This window comes from Rhinolophus hipposideros (genome assembly GCF_964194185.1).
Source record: "Rhinolophus hipposideros genome assembly, chromosome: 7".
In the NCBI taxonomy this organism is placed as follows: domain Eukaryota; kingdom Metazoa; phylum Chordata; class Mammalia; order Chiroptera; family Rhinolophidae; genus Rhinolophus; species Rhinolophus hipposideros.
In genome coordinates, this window is record NC_138053.1 from 10494419 (window position 1) to 10512255 (window position 17837).

The 17837-nt window shown below is 41.2% G+C and overlaps 1 protein-coding gene across 1 annotated transcript in view; it reads right to left on the minus strand.

Annotated features, from left to right (window-relative positions):
* LOC308499434 (uncharacterized protein) overlaps positions 1 to 4989 on the minus strand; it is a 76261-nt gene extending 71272 nt beyond the window's left edge. Inside the window, exons 1-3 of the mRNA XM_081052873.1 lie at positions 4575 to 4989; positions 3795 to 4310; positions 215 to 353 (exon numbers count right to left, since the gene is read on the minus strand). Of these exons, the coding sequence (XP_080908999.1) occupies positions 215 to 353; positions 3795 to 4205 (550 nt within the window). The 5' untranslated portion in view covers positions 4206 to 4310; positions 4575 to 4989. The remainder of the gene's footprint in view (positions 1 to 214; positions 354 to 3794; positions 4311 to 4574) is intronic.
* Positions 4990 to 17837: the final 12848 nt, after the last annotated feature.

Consider the following 17837-nt stretch of genomic DNA (forward strand, 5'->3'; position numbering starts at 1 on the left):
AACTGTGGTACAGTTCCTAGGCATCCTACAAGTTGACCTCTCTGTTACCACCACGGACTCGATTCCAGGTCCCCGCCCTTCCCAGCCTCCAGACACTACTGAGGGCAGAGACGCTGCCCAGCCTGAAGTCTCTCTGTTACAGACACCGCTTACCCACCTGGCCAGGGCACCCACTCTCTAGCCACATCTGTTCCACTGAATTAGAGAGCCTCACCATTTTCCTCCAGATGATCAGGCTTCTGTGGCTCTTGTTCAGGCTGGGGGTCCAGAGACAGGAGCGGCTGACTGAAGGACTCTTGCACGGCTCCTGGTGGCACCATCTTCTGAGAAAGGACTTCAGGACATGCCACAATCTAACAACCACAACCACACCAATCAGTACATTACTGAGATGGATATTAAAGAGTCCAATAAACTCACATTATTCTTTCATTCACTCCTTTACCAAATATTTAATGTGAGTCTATAATGAGCCAGACAGTGATTATACAATGCCTTAATAAACATGGTTTACATCTAGTTGAAGACGACTTCCATTAAACATATCAACATACAAATACGTAATTACAAACTTTGTTATATGTTAGAAAGGAGAAGAAAGTGGTGTCATGAGACAGAATAGATAAGACCTACTTAGGATTGGCTGGCCAGCGAAGACTTTTCTGAGGAAGTGTCACCTAAGTAAACACCTAAAGGATGAAAGACGCCAGCCAGGACAAAAGTAAGAAGTGTTGCAGGCAGACAGAACTACATAAGCAAGGACTCTCAGGCAGAAAGCACGTGTTTGGCACAGTCAAGGAATCCTAAGAAGGTCAGTGTGAGTCAAGTTCAATGAAGGCAGGAGAGAGGTGAGAAAGGAGGTTGGAAGGGTCGATTGTAGAACTCAGGAAGTCACACTTGGTCCCCTAGCAGAACACCAAAACTGGAGCTAATTCATGTCCAACGTGCTGCAGCCGTCCATCTTTCTGTTCTGGGCTCTTCCTCAACCCTAGGGTACATACCAGTACTCTGCCACAGCCAGTCTCTAGAATCTGCCTATTCTGGAAGGTGCCACTAGCACAGAGGCATCCTAGCAGGTAACAAGATAGAATCGCCATCTCCCTCCGCCCTCACGTTTCAGAACACTCTAGATTTTAACTGTCCTAGTACTGGCAAAATGTGGTACAGGAGTTACATTAAGAGGCAGTTGCAAAACAGTTCACTTCGCATGGAAATCTATGTTCTTGTGTACCCACTCAGAACAAGAATTAAGATGATGCCAATTATGTCAAAAGGCACGTAGACACCAAAGAATCAAAGCAGCCTTTGATGTCCCCTAAGACTAGGACAGAGAAACCAAGGAGGAGGGGTAAGGATAAAGCCTGGGACACGAACTGTCTGGAGATAAAATTGAGGAACAATGTCGGGGATATAGAGGTAGGCAGAGAGAAAGACAAAGTGTGCTATGGGGGCTCATGGGAAACCCCCTCTCTGGGCCTCAACTCCTCACGACCACTAAGAAATGATTTTCCTCTGTCCCTTCCAAAGATGGGCTGCATATCACACTGAGAGAGACAAATGTGTAATATCTGCTGTAAATTCTCCATTAAAAAATTGCTTTTTGTTTTAACCTATGCTTTTGAATATTTATTACTATTGAAATATAGGAAACAGTTTATCTATTAAATCCCAAATTAGGTTTTAAAAAGGAATAACTGTAATAACTAGATGTCACCATGAACCATTACTTCCTGTCCTGACAGGAGGAAGACAAAGGTGTGAACATTCCCGCCTGCAGGACGATTATTCAGCAGAGCTGCAGGGTCGGGCCACAGGTCATCAGCAACGCTCTCCACTGCCCACTTGCCTCATGGAATGAGCTACACCAGCTGAGGAGCTTAAGGCTGTTCTAAAATGTTGAAATACCCCTTACCCAGAGGTGAAGGATAATGAGACTGATACCTTACACTGAAGTGCAATTGCTCTGAGGAAGAGGGAAATTCTCTAACTTCAAACTCTTGTACCCCTAGTTTTGTTTCTTTGCTATAAAAGGAAAATGAAAGTTTAAGAGAAGATGACCCTAGCAAAAGAGGAAGGTAGAGGGTCAGGTTAAAAATGAGTAACAAAGTACAAGAAGACGTAACAACATAAAGATTTGGTTCCTCTCTAGATTAATATATGATCTAATGGAATCCAAACAAAAATACCAACAGGATTTTTGGGGTAGTGAAAACAAAATAAGTAATTCTCAAGTTCGTAAGAAAAAAATAAAATATTGAAAAATAATTTGGAAGAAGGAAGGGTTGCCCTAACAAATACCAAAGCCCTTAATAGGGCTGAAATAATTAAAAGACTGATACACGGACAATAAGATCAATAAAATAGGATAAAAAGACCAGAAATGGACCCAAACACACGCAGAAATTTGGTATGTAATAAAAATGGGATTTTATTCAGAGAGGAAAATGGTGGATTCCTATACACGTTGCTGGGGCAACTGGGTAGACAGCTGGAAAAAAATACAGTTGTAACCATACCAAACACCGTAAACCAAAAGGAATTTCAGATGGATCAATATCTTAAAAGTACAAAAAAAAAGAAAATGAAGAAGAAACTATGAAAAAACTCTCTTATAATATCGTAGTGGCGAAGGCCTTTCTAAGTAAGGCACAAAACCCAAAAACCATAAATTGAAAGATTTAAACTACTGCATAGAAATTTTAAAACCCTGCAAAGCAAAAATCTCCATAACCAAAGACAAACAACGTGGGAAAACAACACTTGCAACACAGACGACAGACACAGTGCTTACTTTTTCTAATAGGTAAATAATATGAACAGATAATTCACAAAAAAAGGTCTAGGCATAGCCCTTTAAAACTTGTACTATGGTCAAACTCACTCATGTAAGATAAATGCATATTAAAATCGCACCAAAATGGAATACTGCATCTTTCAGATTGGCAATAATCAAAAAGTTAGATAACATTGTGTCATCAGGCTACGGGCAAAAATTTCTCTCATACATTACTGTTGGAATATAAATTGGTATAACCTCTATGGAGGACAATCTGTCAACAGCTGTCAAAATTACAAATGCATATGGCCTCTGAGCCAATTGGACTTCTCAGCATTCATTCTACAATTAATGATGTACGTAAAGGATATTTATTGCAGCAAAGCTGGTTATAGTTATAGTAAAACTTCAGAAACAATCTAAAGGAACAACTTAAATAGCCCTCAACAGGAGTTTAATTATGGTACACCCATACAATGGAATATAATGCAGTTTCAGAGTGAGGCCGCTCTGTCTGCACTAACATGGAACAAACCAAGATATAAGAAAAAAGCAAGAGGCAGAAATGCGCAGTGATTTTAAAACACTTGTTTTTCTTAAGCATGTCATGTACATATATGCTTATATAGAGAGTAGAGAATATCTCTGTAAGGATATACACGTATCATGTAACAACAGTTGCCTCTGGTGAGGAGAACTAGGCGGCTTGGGGAGTTAGGGGTGGGAGGGAAACTTACTTTTCATTACAACCTTATGTACCTTTTGAATTTTGTATCATGTCATTCAAAAAATAAATACAGTAATTTAAAAAATAAATAAAATCGCAGATTGTCTTCTCCAGGTTAACACACTGGATACTGCTTCTCATTGCTGGAGTGGCAGGAAATCTCCACAGTGTACCTAATCCCAGGAGAACAAAAGAATATGAATGAAGCACCAGAGCGCTAAAGATCTCACCCCTGCTCAGCAGCTCCTTAACTTTCTTCCTCTCTTTCCTCATTGCTCTGTCTCCACTCACCTGTTGTCGGCGTTCCTCTAGTTCCCTCTGTATATTTTCTACCACAGCCACAGCCTCTTCTCCGTTTTCTGGGTGATGTTCTCTCACCCAGGTCTGGAACTCTTCAGGCAGGATGGTGAGGAACTGCTCCAGCACCAGCAGCTCCAGGATCTGCTCCTTGGTGTGCAGCTCGGGCCTCAGCCACTCGCAGCAGAGCACCCGGAGCTGGCTGAGTGCCTCCCTGGGGCCTGATGCCTCATGGTACTGGAAATGCTTGAAGCGCTGGTAGAAAGTCTCAACTACTGGCGGATTGTACTCCTGCATCCAGGTGCAGTCTTCTTCCACCTTTACTATTATAAGGTCTTCTTGCTCTTGTGACGTCTCGGCTGGAGGGTCAAAGTCTGTAACTTCCCCAGATTCTGTCATTATCATTCCAACTCCAGAGGGATGTCTCTCCAGGTTAGCTGTGTTACACTGACCAAACGTTTTCTGCCCTTTAAGATCTTCTGAAGGACGTTTTCATTAGCGTACGACCTACTGATATATTGGAAATCATTATTAGCAAAGAGATGACAAAGAGGTCATCTATACTAAAGAGGGCAACTCAACAGAGTAATTTACTTAAAAATAGGGACTACAAGGCAGCCGTCACTCCACCCATCAAATAATTACTAATAGAGAGTATTTCTAACTTTTAAAAAATGGAAATGAGAGCCATAAAAATCTGACATCAGGACCAACCAACACAATTTTAGTGGTAAAGAACATTAAATTTCATACAAATAAAAGGACAAGACTTACTAACTAGTCCAGACGTAGTAGTTCCTTCTCTCTACCATAAGCCAAACTTAAGTCGGAACACGGGTCAAAAACATTACACTGGTCAAAACTGATCCTGTCCTTCAAGCCACAGGAGCCTGACAGACCAACGGGAGACTTCATTGGTCCCGAAGGGAAGCAGATTTGTAAGTACAGATCTGGACGTGGATTCCTTGGAATCGACCCTGACCCGGTAGACACAGAGACCGGCTCGGTCAAGGTTAGGGACAGGACTACCGCCTGGACACACAGCCCATTTCCTTTCCTCAAGGCCCCAGTCTCGGGGAACTCTCCTTGAAGACCAAGCTTCCGCAATCAAGGTTCAGAAGACGGGTTTCTTCTCACAAACCGAGAAAAAACCGAAGCCGACAGTTCACAACACTTCCTCGCCGGAAGTAAGCAAGTCCAAGCTTTTCCCAGTCCAACCGGGTTGAGCCAAAATCCCACCCCAGAGAGCACTTCCGGGTCCTCTCTAGGAATCCCGGAGGTCCTCTCCTCGTATCGGGTGGGAGGTGCCCACCCCAGGCCCCGCCCCGGAGGGGCTGAGGGCCAATCGGCGGGGAGATGGGGCGCCGGCCAGGGATCCCAGTCCTACCTCCCGAAACTGGGCTGTTCCCCGCCCACCGAACCGCAGGGTCAGCGTCACTAGAGCGGCGGTGAAAACGGAGGTACCTTCCTTCCCCACCCAAGTCCAAGGCCATTTAAACAGCCTGGGCTCCTCCCCTTTTCTTAGAGTGCGGACAGGGTGCAGAGCCTTAACTGTCCAGAGTGGTTGCTAAGGCAACAGTTGCTAGTATTTGATTGGCCGTGGAACTTGCGCTCCCCCACCCTCAACATTCTGTGCCCCAATTCGAAGTAGGTCCGTGGCTTTCTGCGAGATCGCAACACTCATTTCTTTAATTTTGGACCTTTCGGTTTCTTCACCTGACTCTTACCACCCCTGCACCCTTTCTCCAGACACACCCACCTCTTTACCACCGCAGTCAGCTCTCTGGGCCGAAGTCTCCGTCGTCAGACTCGCGAATCGCGGGAGCCAGCGGCTCCCGGGACTACATATCCCAGGAAGTCCTGCGCGGACCATGCCTGCTAACCAATAGAGCCGTCGCTCTCCTTGCAGCCTCAGTCTCGCGGGCCTATCCGAATGAGGGAGGGCAGGGAGGCGTTTCCTTGGGCGCCTCTTGCTGAAAGGCGGTGTGTGGGGAAGTCCATTGCCCTCCTGGCTGGGGAAAGAAGGGGTAACCCTGCATACCTGTGAAGAGAGGGGAGTCAGCCAAGGGGATCTTATCCTTAATAATTTCTCATTTTTGTATCCGTTTACAAAGCTGTTCGACAGGACAAGACTATCACTTCTCTTTCACGCGTCGCCAAAATGAGGCTCACCGACTCCACTCTATGAGTCAGAAGGCACACATCCTTGGATACTCCTGGAGAAATATTTTTTAGTGTGTGGGATGAATTTTCACTCAATCCAGGATGGGTTTTGAGACTATCTTGCTAGCGCTGTGGTCTACCTTATGGGAATGAAAAAAATTCAGAAACTCCCCTGCTATCTCCAGGGAGACCTTGAGCTGGAGAGGCTTAAATTGACACTTCAGTATGTTTGGTGCATTGTACCGTGTTTCCCCGAAAATAAGACCTAGCCAGACCATCAGCTCTAAAGCGTCTTTTGGAGCAAAAATTATTTTAATATAAGACCGGGTCTTATATAATTATAATATAGTAACATAATATAATACCGGGTCTTATATAAGACCGGGTCTTATATTAATTTTGCTCCAAAAGATCCATTAGAGCTGATGGTCCGGCTAGGTCTTGTTTTAGGGGAAACACGGTAGTATTTGTAAGGTTTAACTCCTTACATTTAGAACTTTGCATAGTTTTGCTTTGAAACATTGGGTCCTTTGATCCATTCAGAATTTTCTTGGTGTATAGTGTGAAGTATAGATCCAACTTTATCTTTTTCCAAATGACTACCCAGTTGTCCCAACATTTATGAAAAAGTCTAATTTTACCCCATATTGGTTTGTGAGTATGCCTTTATCATATGCTAAATTTGTATGTTTTGTGGTCTGTTTCTACATTTTCTATTCTGTTGCATTGGTCTATTTGTTTATGGATTTGATAATACCATGCTGTTTTAATTTATTGATAATTAATAATTGGTTTTAATATCTCTTAGGGCAAATGCCCAAAATTGTGTTTCTTTTTCAAAGTATTATTGCTTTTTTTTTTTTCCAAATTGACTTCAGATTCAGTTTTTCTGGTTCCAGAATGAAATCTGTATTGAGGTCATTTTTTATATTAATTTAGAGAGAATTGACATCCATACAAAGTTGATTTTTCTATCCAAGAACATGGTAGGTCTTTTCATTTGTAGAAAAAAAGCCTAATTCTGGATCCTTTGGGAGTGAAGTTTAAATATTTTAATATTTAAATATTAAATATTTCTTAATATAGGTTTAAATATTTCTTCATATAGGTTTGCACATACCTTGTTTTGTCTTTTTGTTAATATTGTGAAGTGGGTTGATTTAGGTTTTAAAAGTATATCTATTAGCTTTTGTTGTATAACAAGCCACCCCCAAACTTAGTGACTTAAAAAAAACTGTCAGGGGCCGGCCCGGTGGCTCAGGCAGTTGGAGCTCCGTGCTCCTGACTCTGAAGGCTGCCGGTTCGATTCCCACATGGGCCAGTGGGCTCTCAACCACAAGGTTGCCAGTTCGATTCCTCGAATCCCGTAAGGGATGGTGGGCAATGCCCGCTGCAACTAAGATTGAACACGGCACCTTGAGCTGAGCTGCCGCTGAGCTGCCTCCCAGACGGCTCAGCTGGTTGGAGCTCATCCTCTCAACTACAAGGTTGCCGGTTTGACTCCCGCAAGGGATGGTGGGCTGTGTCCCCTGCACCTAGAAAACGGCAACTGGACCTGGAGTTGAGCTGCGCACTCCACAACTAAGACTGAAAGGACAACTTGAAGCTGAACGGGGCACCCTCCACAACTAAGATTGAAAGGACAACCACTTGACTTGGGAAAAAAAAAAGAAAAAAAAAAGTCCTGGAAGTACACACTGTTCCCCAATAAAAGACCTGTTCCACTTCCCCAATAAAATCTTTTTTAAAAAAAAAACACAAAAAAAACGTCAGTTATTTAGCTTATGACTCTGTGGATTGACAATTTGGTCTGTGCTTATCTGGGTGGCTCTTCTGCTGGGCTCCTTCTTTTGTTTGTGGTGAGCTGCTGGTAAGCTAAGCATTTCTTTTGGGGATTGGTTGATTGTCAGCTGGAGTGACAAGAAGCAACTGAGTCACATGCCTCCCTTCATCCAGCAGGCTCACTCAGACTTGCTCACTTGGTGGTGGCAGATTCCAAGAGCAAAAGAGAAGTTACAAGGGGTCTTGATACCTAGGCTCAAAAGTCACTTCTGCCACATTCTGTTAGTCAAAGCAAGCTACAAGGCCAGCCCATATTCAAAAGGTGTGGAAGTACTCAACTTCTTGACAGGAGAAACTGCAAAGTGTATTCCTGGTATTCTATCTTTTCTGTTTTACCTTTGTAGCTGTTTTTGCAATGTACCACGATAAGATATATTATCTTAAGAGGAGAGAAATGAGTGACAATCCAAGTAATTCTGGGAATGGACTTTTCACATAACCATCAGCCTACAAGGCGTGGCAAAAGGTCTGGAAAGTGCTGCTCTAGGTACTTTGAATTTTGTCCTATATTAAACCAGAACTTAAGAGAGCTGAATACTTAAACTACACTCTTTTCTTCCTTTACAGAATCACCTTTTTTGAATTGTGCTTTGATACCTAACATCAGCTAACATTAAAGGGGCACTAAAATCCGTTAAGCTTATTTACTTGGGAAATCTTAAGATGTTGTCCATTATGTCACATAGTATCCTTTTCCTCAGCCCTCAAGGGAAATTTCTCTCTTCTCTGGGTACCAAGAATAGCTGGATTTCTCCTAAGCCACTATTAATAGTTTGCTTTTCCCCGAGATATACTGCAAATCATGTAACTGGGTTTTTTCCTGCATTAAATGCTGACACTTTTCAGAGCCAAATTGTGGGCTATCTTTTGCCAGTACATAGGAGCTTACCATAGGGAATTTGTAATCCCATCTTATCCATGGCTCCTTCTTATTTATCCTGCCCTATTTTCCTTTTCTCACTTAATTACTTCCTCAATTACTTTTTAACTGTGAGGCAACTGGCCTTCCTCAATTAACTTCTGTGTACAAAGCACCAAAAATGACATTGGGAACACAGAAATACACCATTCAGTGATATCAGTGAGGGCAGATGGAAGCACTTGACATTCTACAGATGGAGGCAAAAGTTACATTACAGGAGAAAGGTAGATAAGTGCTAAGGAAATCAGTGTATCATTATCAGAGGGCACAACACAACCCGGAGACAGACTGGTAATCAGCTGGTGAGCAGACAGAACCTACAGCGTCTCTTGCTGGGAGGGATGAAAAATGCTTGTACTGCCCTCATAGTACTTGATGTTCTCTTTTAGATTCCATATTAGTGACATAGGTAGATATTTTCTGGAGCTAAGTTTGCCTATACTGTAAAGGGTTCGCTTATTTATGAATTTGCATCCTACCTTTAATTTCCTTGCCCAACCTTGAAGCTTTGTCCTGCAATACTGGGAAAAGAACTTTCGAATTTCTGCCAGATTATGATAGCGTCCTCAAACAGATGAATAAGTAGACTTATGCAAAGTTTCTGCCCTGCAGGGACTTTGAAGCCACTTGGAGAGATCAGATATAAACATGGGATAAGTTATGTCATTAAATTATTACAGATTGCTCCAAATTTCTAGAATGACAGATCTGAGCCTTGAGAGGAGTGAATTTGTCTAGAAGTGGATTTGTCCTAAAAATTAATCCTGAAAAATCTGCCTTGGCCTGTTTCATGTCCTGTTTATGTCTAATCAAAACATCACAACAAAGTAGTATGACCACTTAGCTGCTAAAGCCTAAACTAGGGGTTGACTATCTGTGCTTTGGCACAACTTTTGGATAAATCATTAATTTATAATTTAAACTTTACTCCAGAGAGATATCATAAGGAATTCTGACTCTGCCTGGGACTTTGCATTCATAAATCAGGACATTCATTTTACTTATTTAAATAAATGAATTTTAAAAATTAATTTACCTATAACATATAACTTTGATAATTCTTCACTTGTTAAATAATGCAGATGATTTAATGTAAATGTTAAATTAATGGACAGTATTATGTGATTTGTTTTTCTGAACATTGTTGAATATAAATGGATGTGAAACATGTAAAAGATTATTATTGTAGTTTCATTATATATTCTGTTTCTTGAAGCAAGAAAAAAAAAAAACACTAGAAAGAAATCTTCCATTATTAGCTAGATTATTACCTGCCTGACTTTTCTGAGTACATGGGACCCAAAGGTTCAGTTATTCCCATGATACTGAAATAAGCCCTTGATATTTTATGTATTTTCGAACAGTTTATAATTAAGAGTAACCATCACATATAATAGAGTCCCAAGGATCAAAATCAAACCATCATAAAATATTTTGAAGGTAAATTTAAAAAAATGACCAAAATTATAATTTGCCATTGATTCTTGTTACAAACTGAATTAAAGCTTAGTTTCAAATGTAGGGTCCAAGATACCTACAGGTGGAGCTTTACTGCTTCTAGAATTTCCCTTGGGATACATCTCTGCTTCACATTGTCATCTCACAAAATATGTGTGTGTACAAATAATGAAGGATAGTGGATATGGCTTATGTATGCTAAACATAATGCACATGTACAGAATAGTTAACTACATTTTTTACTGGTTCATGTGATCACTACTTCTCAAAACTAAGTGTGTGCACAAATCATTTCAGGATCTTTTTAAAATGCAGACTATGATTCATTAGGTCTAGAGTAAGACTTGAAATTCTGCATTTCTAACAAAATCCCAGGAAATGCTTATGCTGACTAGATAAGGCCTCATGTAGCCCTGTTACTTGTGGGTGTCTGTACACTGTGGGGGCTGAAAATAAAAAATTAATACTTTTCTTCCCACCTTCTAAGTTCTTGCAGCTTGGCTAATAATCAAATTAACAGATTAACAGGAGAAATTAAAATTTCAATACATGTACATAGGGAATTCACATATGCTTGAAAATTCCAAAGACAGTGAGGCAACATTGGGTATATATGGCATTTTAGACAAAGGTGAAAAGGTGGGGAATGGGGTTTTAGATTTCAGAAATGATAATGATGTCTGTCCCTGGAGACAGTGAGCAACTTGAGGAAGGGACTATGTCTTCCCCAGTTTTATATCGATAGTGTAAAATACTATGCCTTGGCATGAAGATACACTCCAAACCTTTCTTGTATAAACAAATACCACGTGGACGAATGATTGTTTACAACTCATTGCACAGTTGGACCTTTAACTTTTCCTAAAACAAGATGCACAAAAGTTTATTCACAGACAATGTATGAAACAATGACACTCAAGATTTCTGGGCAAGACGGTAGAGTAGGTAAATGCTGAACTTGCCTCCTCTCATGACCACATTAAAATTACAACTAAATTACAGAACCATCAATAAGAATAGCCTAAAGTCTAGCTGAACCAAAGTCCTACAACGAAGTGTATACAGAAGAAGCCATCTCGAGACTGGTACAAGGTGGGGAGGTGTGGAACAGGTTGATCCCACACATGTGTGGCCACTAAAAATTGAGAGGTATATCTCAGATATGGAGGAGTGAGGGGTCCCAGTCCCACACCAGGCTCCCAGCCCAGAGTTCCGGTGATGGGGAGAGAAGTCCCCATAACTTCTAGCTGTGTAAAATAGTGGAGCTTGTAGCTGGGTGAGACAGGGTGCCTAGAATCCCAGGCAATCCTCTTAAAGGGCCCCCTCACAGGTTACTCAATGATGGACGTACTCTGAGCTCCAGTGCTGTGGCAGCATCTCAAAAGGTGCCAGGGACATATGGGGAGGAACTGAGTTGTCTGACTTCAGAGCAAGAGCTATAGGGGCAGCTTTCTCCCAGAAAGACGTGCTGACAGAATCCATTTTTCTTTGTTGATCCCTCCCCCTTTCCGGCATGCAGATGCAGGGGGCCACCACATCTGAGTCTCCATCAACCTGTCTAACACTATTTGCTCTACCCTAGTGATTCCCTGAGACCCTGTTGCACCCAACTTTTAGCCACTTTAGTGGCTTTTCCATATAAATGGCCGGTCTTGGCTCATGCTGTAGAGTTTTCCAAAACCTCTTAAAGGTTTACAAAACTGAAACAAGCAGCATCTGGCTTTAGTGTGTCCCGTATGTCTTGCTGAGCAGCCCCAAGCCTTCACCAGTTCACAGCTTAGCATCAGTTTACAACTTGGCCTCTCAAGGCACCTCCAAGCTAAGCATGGGTAGCAGCCATCTGCGGATTGCTTTATAGCTCATACCTGGTGATCCCAGGCAGGGCACAGGCTGTAGCTGTACTTGGCCTGTGGTGGGACACCATCCAGGAGGCCCTGGGGCTGGCACTCCTGATGGCCAGTTTCTGACTGAGCTGGAATGTCACCTGGCCACCTCTGAGGACTGGTCAGAAGCCAGAGCCCTGCAAAGGCAAATACTGCTCCATAGGGTCAGGCCCTACATAACAGCTCCTCCATTGTAGTCACAGTCAGTACTCACAGCCAATCAGCCTGAAGATCAATCCCTCCCTTGATGTGCAAACAGCACCGAAGTCTCAACTACAACAGGACAGCATACGCAACCTACACAGGGACACACACCTGAAGCACTCGGCTCAGGTGACAAAGAAGACTGTGCCACTGGACCCCACAGGACGCCTACTACATAAGGCCACTCTCCTAAGACTGGAAGACATTGCAGCCCTACATAATACATAGAAGCAAACACAGGGAGGCAGCCAAAATGGGGGAGGGGGGGACAAAGAAACATGTCCCAAACAAAAGAACAGAACAAATCTCCAGAAAAAGAACTAAACAAAATGCAGACAAGCAATCTACCAGACACATAGTTCAAAACACCGGTTATAAGGATCCTCAGTGATCTCAGTGAGAACTTCAACAAAGAGATAAGAAACATAAAAATAGAGCCAATAGAGCCAGAAACACAGAATACAACTGAAATGAAGAAAACATGAGAGGGAATCAATATAGATTAGATAAAGCAGAGGATTGAATCAGGGATTAGAAGATAAGGTAGCAAAAAACTCCCAATCAGAACAGCACAAATTAAAAAGAATACAAACAAATGAGGATGATTTAAGAGTCCTCTGGGACAACATCAGCATATCAACATTTGCTTTATAGGGGTACCAGAAGGAGAAGAAAGAGAGCAAAGAATTGAAAACCTATTTGAAGAAATAATGACGGGAAACTTTCCTAATTTGGTGAAAGAAATAGACATACCAGCCCAGGAAGTGCAGACGGTCCCAAACAAGATGAACCCAAAGAAGCCCACACCAACGCACATCATAATTAAAATGCCAAAGATTAAAGACAAAGAAAGAGTTTTAAAAGCAGCAAGAGACAAGCAGATAGTTACCTACAAGGAAGGTCTCATAAGACTGTAAGCTGATTTCTCAACAGAAACTTTGTAGGCCAAAAGGAATTGGCACAAAATATTCAAAAGGATGAAAAGCAAGGAACTACAACCAAGATTACTAAATCCAGCAAAGCTATCATTTTTTCATCACTTTGAATACCTCCTGCCACTCCTTTCTGGCCTGCAAAGTTTCTGTAGTAAAGTCAGCTGATAGTCTTATGGGAGCACCCATGTAAGTAACTCACTTGTCTGTCTCTTGCTGTTTTTAGGATTCTCTCTTTGTCTTTAACCTTTGCCATTTTAACTATAATGTGCTTGACGTGGGCCTGTTTGGATTCATCTTGGTTGGAACTCTCTGCACTTCCTGTGTTTGTATATTGATTTCCTTCACCATGTTAGGGAAGTTTTCGGTCATCATTACTTCAAATATGTTCTTGGTCCCTTGCTCCCTCTCTTCTCCTTCTGGTATAACTATGATGCGCATGTTGTTGCACTTGATGTTATTCCACATGCCACTTAAACTATTTTTGGTCTTGTTTTCTTATCCATCAGCCACTGGAGCATTTAATCCATTTATGTTGAAGGTAATTGTTGATATAAATATAGTTATTGCCATTTCATTATGCATATTATATATATAGTAATTAACATAGTTAAAATGTCCATACTGCCTAAGGCAATATACAGATTCAACACAATTCCTATCAAACTACCAAAGACATTTTTCACAGAAATAGAACATATAATCCTAAAATTTATATGGAACCATAAAAGACCCTGAATAGCCATGGCAATCTTGAGAAATAAGAACAAAGTGGGACGTATCACAGTACCTGACATCAAATCATACTACAAGTCCATCATAATCAAAACAGCATGGTACTGGCATAAAAACAGACACGTAGATCAACAGAACAGAATAGAGAGCCCCAAAATAAATCCATACCTATATGGTCATTTAATTTACCACAATGGAAGCAAGAATTTACATTGGGGTAAAGACAGTCTGTTCAATAAATGGTGCTGAGAAATCTGGACAGACACATGCAAAAAAATGAAGCTAGACCACCTCCTTACACCATATACAAGAATACAATTCAAAATGGATTAAAGACTTAAATGTAAGATCTGAAACCATAAAATTCCTAGAAAAAAATATAGGAAGAAAATTTGCAGACATTACCCTTAGTAATATTTTTACTGATATAGCCCCTTAGGCAAGGGAAGTAAGAGAAAAAAATATATGGGATTACATCAAACTAAAAAGTTTTTTCACAGCAAAGGAAATCATCAATAAAACAAAAAGGCATCCCACTGAATGGGAGAAGATATTTGTCAATGGTACATCTGATAAGGGGTTAATATACAAAATTTATAAAAAACTCATTCAATTCAACACCAAAAAAACAAACAACCCAATTAAAAAATGGGCAGAGGACAGAAGAGACATTTTTCTAGAGAGGACATACAGATGGCCAACAGACATATGAAAAAATCCTCAAACTCACTAATAATTAGAGAAATGCAAATAAAAACCACATTGAGATACCTCCTCACCCCAGTCAAAATGGCTATCATCAATAAATCAACAAACAAGTGCTGGCGCGGATGTGGAGAAAAGGGAACCCTTGTGCACTGCTGGTAGGATTGCAGACTAGTGCAGCCTCTATGGAAAACAGCATGGAAGTATCTCAAAAAACAGGAAATGGGCCCCGTGTCTCAGGCAGTTAGAGCTCCGCGCTCCTAACTCTGAAGGCTGCCAGTTCGATTCCCACATGGGCCAGGGGGCTCTCAACCGCAAGGTTGCCAGTTAAATTCTTCAATTCCCGCTAGGGATGGTGGGCTCCGCCCCCTGCAACTAGCAGCAGCAACTGGACCTGGAGCTGAGCTACGCCCTCCACAACTAACACTGAAAGGACAACAACTTGACTTGGAAAAAGGTCCTGGAAGTACACACTGTTCCCCAATAAAGTCCTGTTCCCCTTCTCCAATAAAAAAAAAAATTACAACTTAAAAAAAAAACACCTGGAAATGGAAGTACCTTATGACCCAGCAATTCCACTCTTAGATATCTATCCAGAGAAATCCAAAACACCAATTCTAAAAAATTTATGCACCCCTATGTTTATTGCAGCACTATACACAACAGCCAACACATGGAAACAACCGAAATGCCCATCGGTAGATGGCTGGATTCAGAAACTGTGGTACATTTATACAATGGAGTATTACTCGGCCATAAAGAAGAATGAAATCTTACCATTTGCAACATGGATGGACCTAGAGAACATTATGCTAAGTGTAATAAGTCAAATGGAGAAAGACAAATACCATATGATCTCACTTATATGTGGAATCTAAAGAATAGAATAAACAAACACACTGATTAGAAACAGTCTCAGAGATATAGAAAAAAAACTGAGGGTTGCTCAGTGGGAGGGGGTGGGGATGCAGGAGAAGGTGAGGCGATTAGAAAGCACAATTTGGTAACCACAAGATTTCCATGGAGATACGAAAGACAGTTTGGGGAATATAATCAATAGTTGTAAAGATTTTGTAGGGTATTTAATGGACACTTGTCTCATTAGGGAGACCACTTCAGGGATGGTGCAGGTGCCTGAGCACTGCGGTGTACACCTGAAGCTGAAGCTGAATAATAATGAATGTCAACTGTGAATAAATAAATAATAAATATATATATATATATATATATATATATATATATATATTCACAGGATGTGGAGTACAGCATAAGGAATAGAATCAGTGGAAATGTAACAGGTATATACGATGTCAGAGGGGTAGTAGATTGGTGGAGGGGAGTTATCACTGTAAGGGATATAAATGTCTACCTATTACATTATTTTGTACACCTGAAACTAATAATAAAAAAAGAGAAAGCTTAATAAACATGAAATAGGTCATATTACACACACACAAAAGAAAACAAAACCCTTACATATGCTGCCTACAAGAGACTCACTTCAATTAGAAAGACATACATAGACTGAAAGTAAAGGGATGGAAAAAGAGGTTTCATGAAAATGGAAATTAATTTAAAAAAAGCTGAGGTAGCAATATTTATATCAGCAAAATAGACTTCAAAACAGAGTCTATAACAAGAGACAAAGAAGGACCCAGTAATCCCACTTCTGGGTATTTATCTGAAGAAACCCTAAACTCTACTTCAAGGGGAACGTGTGTGTCCACATGTTCATTGCAGGATTGTTTACAATGGCCAAAATATGAAGGTAGCCTGGGAGTCTCTCGATGGAAGAATGGATAAAGAGGAGGTGGTACATATATACAATGGACTGTTGCTCAGCCATGGAAGGGAATGGGTTCTTGCCATGTGTGGTGGCATGGACGAACCTGGAGGGTGTTGTGTTGAGTGGAGTGTGTCAGAAAGATAGAGACGGATGCTATTGGATTTTGCTTATATGTGGAATCTAAAGAATAAAATAACAAACAAAGAAAACAGAAACACACTCATAGATAGGAGAACATTTTGATGATGCCAGATGGAAGGGGGGTTGGGCAGGTGGTTGAAAAGGAGGAAGGGATTAAGATGTACAAATTGGTTGTTACAAAGTAGTCATGGGGCTGTAAAGTAAAGCACAGGGAATATAGTCAATAATATGGTAATAACTATGTGTAGTGCCGGGGGTTACTAGACTAGTCAGGAGGATCAGTTCTTATATAAATATCTAACCATTATGCTGTACACCTGAAGTTCATATAAAAGATTACATTGTCGCGTCCAGCGCAACACGGGTAGTGAGAGTGCAAGAAGGGGCGGTTTGGGTTCTGTTTTTAAGAAAGAAACAGAGACTTATTGCAGTTAAATCTCTCAGAAGGCCAGGGGTCTCTCAGTCTCAGAGGACTGGAGCCCAGAATAAGGCCTACTGAAGGTTTTTATTGAAAAGTATACAAATACAAGAAAGTAACATTGTTTCTTACACGGTCTGTGAGACTCATACATCATAGCAGAAAAATGTTTATTCTAATCACCCTTTGTAAACAGCCAAAGCACAAGGTCCCATGATGTCTTACCTAAGGTATGTAACTTCTCAGGGTCAAGTCTCTCATATCGTAACAGCTCCGTTGAGATAAGTGGAGAGAACTGATCTTTGTTGTCCTCATGACTTCTCTCACAGACAGGTGCAAGGGAAAAGCCAGAGCCAGCAACAGACTTTCTGAGGCAGGGGGAAGGGAAGGCAAGGCCCCTTCCCATATTTGTCTAAGGCAGCTCATTGGGGGTCCCCACTTAGCTCCACCTGGCTTAGGTTGTATCTCCCGTGAGATATCTTACCCGTCTTTGGCTGCAAACCATCTTTTGGGGACCAGACAGAGAGACACAAGGGGTAAACACAAGGATGGAACAGAGTCCCAGAAAGGCACAGTCTTACAGACTCTTCTTTCCTTAAGGAAAGACACAGGGGGACAGTTGGCTAGGCTGTTGTGTGACTACATTACATTATCAACTGTAACTGAAAAACTAAGATTGGGAGAGGTGGAAGGGAATAAGTTTCAAATTTCCAGGTATAAAACAAGTCATGGGGATATAATATACAGCATGGGGAATATAGTCAATAATATTGTGATAGAGTGGTACAGTGTCAGATGGTTGCTAGACTTACCACAGTGATCACTTCTTTAGGTATATACATGTTGAA